This window comes from Corapipo altera, unplaced genomic scaffold, assembly GCF_003945725.1.
Source record: "Corapipo altera isolate COAL_440 unplaced genomic scaffold, ASM394572v1 343, whole genome shotgun sequence".
NCBI lineage: Eukaryota > Metazoa > Chordata > Aves > Passeriformes > Pipridae > Corapipo > Corapipo altera.
In genome coordinates this window covers 2,658,771-2,668,093 of record NW_020884913.1, presented here as the reverse complement: position 1 = coordinate 2,668,093, position 9,323 = coordinate 2,658,771, and the positions used below count along the sequence as shown (strand labels likewise).

General features: G+C 43.1%; 1 protein-coding gene and 1 long non-coding RNA gene across 9 annotated transcripts in view; both read right to left on the bottom strand.

Moving 5' to 3' along the window:
- The window catches only part of LOC113952355, a 3,556-nt gene extending 1,127 nt beyond the window's left edge, over nt 1–2,429 (bottom strand). The window contains exons 1-2 of the long non-coding RNA XR_003529517.1: nt 2,226–2,429; nt 791–1,058 (exon numbers count right to left, since the gene is read on the bottom strand). This is a non-coding gene — a long non-coding RNA (uncharacterized LOC113952355). The remainder of the gene's footprint in view (nt 1–790; nt 1,059–2,225) is intronic.
- A 1,313-nt stretch (nt 2,430–3,742) lies between these two features.
- The window catches only part of PECAM1 (platelet and endothelial cell adhesion molecule 1), a 32,117-nt gene continuing 26,536 nt past the window's right edge, over nt 3,743–9,323 (bottom strand). For all 8 annotated transcript variants that reach the window (XM_027654329.1, XM_027654331.1, XM_027654330.1 and 5 more), the window contains one exon: nt 3,743–5,298. Coding sequence is in view for 5 of the 8 variants with exons in the window: in XM_027654332.1 (XP_027510133.1) it covers nt 5,269–5,298 (30 nt within the window). In the remaining 3 variants the exon portion in view is untranslated. The remainder of the gene's footprint in view (nt 5,299–9,323) is intronic.

Genomic DNA, 9,323 nt, shown 5'->3' with positions numbered 1-9,323 from the left:
GTGTAATGGGATGTTTCCACACATTACCAGTGTAATGGGATGTTTCCTTTTGAAGCACACATTCCCAGTGCCAGTATCTCAGTCTGTGTATCACAGGCTCCTCAGTGCCTCCTGACTCCATGTCCCCACACAGAACTGACACACCAACAGCACCAAAAACGAACCCTTTGTCTTCTTGGATCGATGGTGCCCTTACCTGCAACAGGGCTTTTGGTTAACAGGTATATTTTCTGCTTCTCCTAGTGGTCACAGGGCTTACTATAAACACAGGAATGTTTGTGACATATCACCTCCACAGCGCTGATTCTGTCCCAGCACATTCCCCAGAGCATCACCAACACCGTGAAGTGTGGAGCTGTTAAGGTGACCAGACTGATGGGTTGTTTCTACCCAAACCTTCCACAGCCTGGAGGATTTCTCACCCCCAGCTCTGCTCACTCCTCTCTGTCTTTCATTTCATCTTATTTTCATTTTTTTCCTTCACTGGAATAAGCCTTCATTTTAGGATCTCCTTTTATCTCCCGAGTAAAACATTAAAACAAAAAGACAACTACAGGAAAATCAGGGCAGTAACCAGAGGAAGATGAACTGTCACACTGGTCACTTCTGGTTTTCGTTCAGTGAAAAATTGTCACATTTTCATTGCTCAAAAAGAGGACCTTATTTCATCTACCACTCTCATGCTTTCAGAATTACACAGAAATATATTACTACTCTATCCATTTCAGAGGCAGATTCCATCTTTACCGTAAGTAACAGTTTAGTTGTGGGATTTCTCCTCAAACAATACCTGTTGGATCTGAATTCCTCTTGGCCTTGGGAGTGTGGTCAGAAGTGTGTGAGGTCCATCTCTAACACGCCGTTAGAAGTTCACACACAGTCCAGCACTCCTGCAGATCCAGATTGATGGGGCAGAGCCAGAGTGCCTTTGCAGTGGCTGCCTTGGCTTCTGCTGCTTTGTGCTAAATCTTTCATTTCAGCTTCATGCTGTTATTCTGTTTCTCTGCCATCAGACTTTGCAGGTGACTCCCTCCCCGAGGAAACTGTGATTTCTTTTGCTATTAAATTTAAAATTTAACTACAGTGATTATTGCCTGTAATGGTGAGAATTTTTCAGCCCTTCCACTCAGCATGTCTGTGGCTGGTGAGAAAATAAATTACCTGTATAAATACAAATGCTCACATTTAGCTGAAGCTTCCCATGCAAGCTACATTAAGCAAGTCTCTCTAATGGGAGGACTTGTGATTTAGAGTGGAGCATTTCAAAGTATGAAGGCAATAAAGCCCCGTTCTTTGTGATTCTTTAGACGTGACAACTTGCTTATTACCTCCCAAATAACAGCAAAAGTGATGCTTATTTTGCTTTCACCAGCCTACTTAGAAAGGCCTTGACATTCTAAATAACAAAATGTGCTAGCTTTTTAAATCTGTACTGATACTTTATTACTTTCAGTTTGATTTCTAGTTTAACTGAGGGGGTGTTGTTTTACATGTGATAGCTTTGTTTTTCTCAAACTTTGTTTCTTTTCCCTGTTCCTGTCCTCTCCTTTCCTTGTTCCTTGTCCTCTTCTCTTCCCTGCCCCCAGAAGCTGTGGGCTCATGATGCAAGACAAGCTTAGGGATGAATTGCAGCATAAAGAACCTGAACAGAACCAATCTCATAAAGCAGCAGGTGGAACAAGCACATAACACCCCAGAAAAGTAAATAAACCGTGAGGTTTATCACCCACCGATGAACAGGATATTTACTCTGCTCAAAGTAGTGCCTCAGCATTTACAAACAATACACTAACCTACGGAAGAGGGGAAGGAACCATGGCTGGGAGGTTTACACTGCATTTAGGAAACTCTTCACAGAATCACAGAATGTGCTGAGCTGGAAGGGACCCACAAGGATCATCAAGTCTAACTCTTAACCCTTCACAAGACCATCCCCAAGAGTCACACCCTGTGCCTGAGAGGTTCATCCAAATGCTCCCTGAGCTCTGGCAGCCTTGGTGCTGTGCCCACTGCCCTGGGGAGCCTGGTCAGTGCCCAACCACCTCTGGGGGAAGAACCTTTGCCTGAGATCCAACCTGACCCTGCCCTGACACAGCTCCAGCCATTCCCTGGGGTCCTGTCCCTGTCTCCACAGGCTCAGGGCCTGCCCCTCCTCTTCCCTCACGAGGAAGCTGTAACTGCACTGAGGTCTCCCCTCAGTGTCCTCTTCTCCAGACTGAACTTACCAAGTGCCCTCAGCCGCCCCTCGAGGCCCTCCACCATCTTCGCTGCCCTCCTTTGGACGGTCTCTAATGGCTTAATACCTTCTTTAAGAGCGGCTCAGTCTATTTATTAATTAAAAGCGCGGGAAGCCATCCCAGCACCGGGGCCTTCCCCTCACACACCGCCCGGGCCCGGGGACCCGCCGTTCCCCCGGCGGCCACCAGGGGTCAGCGCGGGAGCGGCGGCGCTGAGGGCGCTGCCCCGGGCCCGGCACAAACACCCCCCCAAGGAGCACAGGGACACCCTCTGCGCGAGAAAATACGCGGCTGGAAAAAATAAATAAAATAAAATAAAATAAAATAAAATAAAATAAAATAAAATAAAATAAACAAACCAAAACCAAACCAAACCAAAAACACAAACAAAAAACAAAACAAAAAAACCCCAAACAGCGGCAAAGAGGAAGAATCTGTTTGAAGCATTTCTGTGTCTCACTGCTAAAGCCTCAGCTCTGTCATAGTGGAAATATTCCAAAGTTACCCAAGTGAGGCCGTGGGGTGGGTAAGGCTTTCCCTGAATATGCTGGGTGGAAGCAGGACGTGGTGCTGCTGGTGGAATTGCTCGGACAAGGCAAAGGGCCTGGGGATGCCCATCCCAGAGGACAAGGCATGGCATGGCACAAAGGGCCTGGGCATGTACCATCCCTTTGCCCTGCTCAGAAAGTAGATATTTACCAACACACCTAATTTTATATTTGCTGAGCTCAACTCGGTGACAACGTCGAAATCTGAATTTCGTTTGGTTGTTTTCAATCCCGTACCGTTTGAGCTCTAATCTGAGCTTCAGTCTGTTTCAGTAGCAGATTCAAGACTTACTTCCCAAATGTTTCCCATGGGATACTAAGGCTTTTTTGGCACATGCTCATATCAGGACTTTGGGTCTCCTTGCGTAGCTGTTTACTTCATGGGCCCATTTACCTTGTCTTCACTGGAGACATCTGCTGATCTAATGTCCCATATTTTGAATTACTTTTGTTATCCGCAAGACAAAACAGAAGGGCTCAAGCAGCACACAGCACTCTGAGAAATGGGTAGTTCACATGTTTCAGTAGGGCAAACAACTTGTATTAGACTAAATCTAAAATAATTTAGGACTATTCCAGACAAGAGACAAGTTGAAAGTGAGCAGTGAATTGTCCCACTGCAGCTCCATTATGCCCAAGTGACATTCTGAAACTTCCCAGAAACCAGAGCATTCCCGAGCTGTGCCAGGGGCTGGGAAGGGTTTGTGGAGAAGCTTTTACATTTGTACTTTAGTAAAATACTTACGTGAACTCCCACACTGAATTCTTAAAACAATTTAGTGTATTTACCTGCTGCTGAACTCTAGCTCTGAATGTCTGGAATCACTTGGTGCAGAGATGACAATTCCATATGCAAATCCATACCATGGATCTGTGTGGCTCATCACTAATAAAAAACCTCACAGGCACTCCTTTGCAAGTGGTCACTAACATGAATGTGCAAGATCCAGTGCAAGGTTCAATCCAGAGTTTTCTTTATTAAAATACCTTTTCACATTCCTTATACTAAGGCATTTGCATGGACACTTGTGGGATGCTGAAGGAACATTTGTCAACAGAAGGAGCTGTGAAGTCAGTCAGTTGTGACAGGCTTGTGATACAAACAACATCTGCACAGGGAACAATAAATTAGAGATATTAGCCAGTAACTGGAGCTTGAAAATTTAAACACTTGGAATGAGGATATAAAACCCTTTTGTGTTTTGTGGTTGTTTTGCACCCTTGATGCAATGCTTAAAACAGTAACTATGTATGTATACACAATCCACGGCCTCTCTTTCACTATTTTCTAATTAAAATGAGAACCTTCTTACCTGTGGCCCAGATCTTGTAGTAATTTAATCTGCAGTAAGAAAAGGAGAGCAATTGCAGTGCCAAAGGCCAGCTGGTTATGGGGCTAGGGACAGCATTTTTTCTGGTTTGTTTTGTGTTCTTTTTTTAAACTAATGCAGCTGAGATAAACATAGGCTGCAGAGATTAGATCCAAGTCCAGACTGGATCCATGTTAGTGGTTTATCATGCTATACAGAAAAAGGTTAGGTATGGAGTTCCATACTGGAGAAACTGGGCACAAGTATGACTTCAGATCGCTCCTAAAATCAAAGGAATAAGGATTATACATAACAGGATTTTCAGGTATAAACTCACTGACCTGGGTGCAGTATATCCACTCCCTGAAGACCTATCATAGAATCATCCAAAACAACTGTGATGGACAATCATTTCTTGAAGAACCATCACACCAAACTAACCAACAAGCACCAGACCTTTTAAAGGGGAAAAGCAGTTTAGCAAAGAATAAAGACTATTTGTGCCCCTCTTGATAGAAGCACTTGGTAAAGTCTGAATCTCCCAACAGTTATTCAAGTTTTTCGAGCACCCAGAGCTCTCTCTTCTGTCAGGCCCTCCCTGCAGTGAAGCATCCCCAGGGCTATAAGTGAGCTGGCTCCAAGCCTGGTAGCAGTCCAGCTGCTGCAGCACAGGGAGTTCAGCACAAGCTGCAGGATCAGAAAGTACATCCATGGCTGGCCAAGCTGTGCTGAGCTCTGCTCTGCCACAGAAGTGTCATTGATAACCAAGGTAGCAAGTTCAAAGCAAGCTTAGATATTTCTATGTCCTACTGGCATCCCAGTAGTCACTGCACTGTAGAAATGTGCTTCCTCAGCTGTAACTTCCCATTTTGTTTCCTCAGAGAATGATGAATTGGAGGCAAAAAAAAAAGGCAAAATTGCATTAGCAGGAGAAAATAAAAATGAGAACCTGGGTCAGTGGTTTCTAGAGCCACTTTCCTATGAGAATTTTTATTCGCAATTTTTTCCATTAAATGCTTTAGGAACATCTCTATTGTTCCCTCTAAGGAAATAAACTTTGAAAAGAAGAGTCTGGCAAACTCATAAATAACTGCTGCAGAGCCTTTGAAACATTTGCAACATCTTCCATCTTGGCTTGTTTTCTTCTCCCAGCTGATCTTTGAGATGACTGTTCTAAGTAGCATCAGGATGCCCTGATATTCTCTGTTGGCAACAAGAGCAAAAAAGAAAAAAACAAGGTGTGAGTATAAATGTGTCCCTACCCTCTTGCCCCATAACATATTCCTTAGAATGCTGCACAATGAGCTAATAGATATTCACAGTTCCCTGGGGAGAGATTAGTATTATCTTCATCAGATATAAAAGGAAATAAGACAGTGGAAGATTTAGGTCAACAATTACAGGCTAGACTGCAATGCTGTTAATCACCGACATCTGCAAGTGGGTATTTACTTTTAAAAGTTGGATTTTTAGGGGAATTGCTGGCACTCAAGACATCTGGAAGTCAGATCCCATATTTACTAGGAGATGTTCAGCTGCCACAATCAGACCCTCAGCTTCAGTCTCAAGAGAAGGAAAACCTTTTTCCTAAGGCTGGTGTCTCCCAGGGAGCAAGGCAGTGTTCAGCTTTGGGACACCATGTTCCTCCAAGAGCCTGGCTGCTGGGAAGAGGATATCTCCAGCACACAGCAGGGACAGAAACCTGGCACTGGGAACCACAACAGGCAGCGTGCAGATGAAGCAGTCCAGCCAATGGGAATGGGCAGAGAGAGATCCCAAACTTCATTGTTTTCACATTATATGACAGAAATAATTCTGTCCACTGGGGATTCACAACTGTCAAGTCTTTCCTGACATTGGTTGCCAAAGCAAGTCTTCCTCCAAGAAATTTCTAAGAGTACATGGTGGCCTCTAACCTAATAGTTTAGTCTGTCAGCACCGAGGCGCCTCATTCCTTTTGTGGACTTACCCCCAAAGGATTTGCCCCATGAGTCAGAGGCAGGAATTCCTGGTTTATAATTCAGTGTTTATTTCAGAGTATCACCTTGTTTTTCATATCCTGACTGCCTGAAATCTCCCCCCTCAATTCTAAATGGACACATCCTTCATCTTCCTTTCCTGCCTGAAACTACTGTGCCATGTCACTGTGCACAGTTAAACACATGCCAGCTCCTCCTTCAGAACTGGCTGTGTTGTGCTGGCCACGTGAATTCCTTTACCACTGAGAAATTACTTTTGGGATCACTCAAGCAAGATGAGAAAGTAGCTGAATAACACCTAGAAATCGCCCCAAATGGATGTAAATTGTACAGGTTTCTGTCTCAGAGGGCACACGCTGAGGCTGAGCAAACAGGCAGCTAAAAGTACACAATGTCCTGGCCAAGGCTGCCAGTCCTCCTGCACCCCCAGGACAGAATCACACACACACACAGCTAAGAGGGAGCAGGAGAGGAGGAGGTATGAAGTCAGAACGTTCTGCTGAGGTAAATTTGACACAATACCAATTAGGATTTGGCGAAGTGGCTATCTCATTGTCAAGATATTTCCTTCAATATGTTTTCAGAAACTGGGACCATTAAATAACTTAGAAAGATTGCCAGCTCTGATTTCAGGAAGGAAACCTCCTCCCAGTTCCTCTCTAAGTAATTCATTTCTTTTGCAAATACTTCCTATGGATGGCATTTAAGATACAAATTTCTGAAACAGAGGAGATGGAGGGAAGCAACCCCCAACATAAAACTTTACGTTCCTTTCCAAATTACCTAAAAGTCCCAGACATTCAGGTTCAAGGTACTCTGGACTGCAAGTCAGTCACAACTTGTACTGCAGCTGGGCCTTTACACAATTCAAGTAATTCAAACTTAAACTGGTTGCTTTTCTAGAACCTTTCTTGACATAACACAAACACTCTGAATGCCTAACACAACACTTGCTGTCAGTACACAGTGTTTACTAAAGGCCTGAGCTCAATTTTGTGATCGTCTCTCAGTGAAGATGAAGCAAATTTCCTAGATTTCCCTGCTGGATTATATTTATTCTGGCAGAAACTATGTAGGGGCAAACGCACAAAAGCAGGGCTGGCAATCATTAAAATGATTTGTTACATCCTCCTACTCCACAGAGAAGAGTGTTTTGCCCGTGACTTCTGGAAGAGCAATGCAGAACTGAGCGTTAACAGACTTTATCTGAGCAGTGGAATCCACATTATTTGATTTTAGAGAGTGAAAAGGACATCAGGATCCGATGTTGAGCCTCCACCATCATTACTGAAACAAAAAGGCTGCATGTCCCCCCCTCTCTGAAAACAGCTCTTACGAAAACACTCGTCTCTGCTGGGGTGTCAAATTCCACAAGTTTTTTTGACAGGCCACTAAACTAAGGAATCCATCTGGCATTCCATGTGATTAAGATGCCAGCTGACCACCTGAAGGCCTCCTTTCACTCACAAAGTAAGGGAGCAGCACATCAAAAGCAACTTCAACTCTGAGCCAAATACTTAATTTGACTATCAAGAAGCAGAACAGCTGGGGAGGAAGTTTAAGCCACTTGATCACTTTATAAGAAGCATTTTCCTTTTCATGAGTAGGATCAACAACCCTCATTTGGACCAAACCTCTGAGAGACATCACAGTCAAGCACTGTGTGAAAATGAGCTACAGAAAAAAAATAGCTTCTAGAAAATAATGATACAAAGCACATTAGTAGTTCCCTGCCTCTTCTGTGCTGCCTGAAAAGTGTTGAGAGGTAGATAGAGGGGATGGAAAATCTATAACAAAATTAATCTCTCCACCCAACATGGTGCTGCTTTTTGCCACAGGCTATATTTTGAATAGAACAGGGCTCTGGTTTTTAGCTGTGTACTTTAAAGCACTAATACATGTTAAAAAAAGGAACAGTTACTATGTTAGTACATGAACAGTATAGCAAAGGGGGGGACAATGTCTCAGATGTGAACTGAGTAAAGCTACTTCCAGGAAACCTCAAGTGAAGTGTTAAAAAACTGACTTTTCTTTTGGGGTATTTCTGAAAATGGGATTAGTTTCACAAAATAGTTTTATTACTTTTCTACTGTTAACAGGAGAGTAATAAAAGAAACACAAAGAAAACACTGCCCTCAGCTGACACTTCTTCCTTGAATCTACCATTACCTCATAGACTGTCTGGTTTAGCAAACTTTAATAGCCCAATTAATTATGAAAGTTATTTACAGGGTAGCCAGTGCATTTTCACTGACTTTTCCATTATAGTTCCATGGAGAGAGATTTTACTTTCGACCACAGGAAAAGAGAACAAAAAAAAACTTCATAAAACTTCTATCTTTTATCCCTTGTCCATTATAAATTAGGTAGGCTGTGGAAAAAAGAAGACAAAACCTCCTCCCTGAGCTTACACTGATGTCTGTCACAGCCTCTCTTGACCATTTTTTACTTTGTGTTGGACAGGGACAAACTTTCTTCTGCAAGGAATTCCTGGTACAACCCAGAGGAGGGTTCAGCTCAACGTATTTTTAGAAAATCCAGAGCAAAGAATAAAAACAAACCTTTAAACTAAAAAAGACAATGATACTATAAACCCTCCTGGCCTGTTTTAATGAGAGTCTGTTTATTGTAAGGCAATCTGTGACCTTCAGTGCACTGCCAGTGTCTGTAAATAATACAATGGGCTGCTTGTGTGTCCCGTGGGATGGGAGTGCTGATGGAGCCTTTCAAAACTCACAGGGATGCCATAAGCTGACGTAGGCTGTGCTATTGTGACTCTTATTTATGGGTCTCTCCTTTTTTCTTTTGAACTACAAGTTCCAAAGTCACAAAGTGGATGATAGAAAAAAAACCCCTGTTCTGCATAGTCTGAGGTTGGATTTGAGAGCTTCTCTAACATTCATAAAAGTACTCCTGAAATGTAAGTTCCCTGCTTCTGGGATCTCTTGAGAGCAGAGTAACAGCTCATTCAAGACATTTCTTGGATTTTTAAAGAAAATCCATATTTTTTTACTGGCTCCTTAGCACTATGAAGCTTTTCACCACCTACAGAACCTTCACAAAATTCCAAAGCTTTTTAGCTGATATGGTCCATATATGGATGGTACTATTCTCAGTTCTTGGTTAGAGCAGCACAACTGATCCAGCCATGACCCAGCAATGTACTCTGCAATAAAAAACTGTTTGCCTTTAAAATTTCTTACACAGTCTCAGTTTAGCAGCAGCCCTTGGAGTCATCCCACCTGCTGT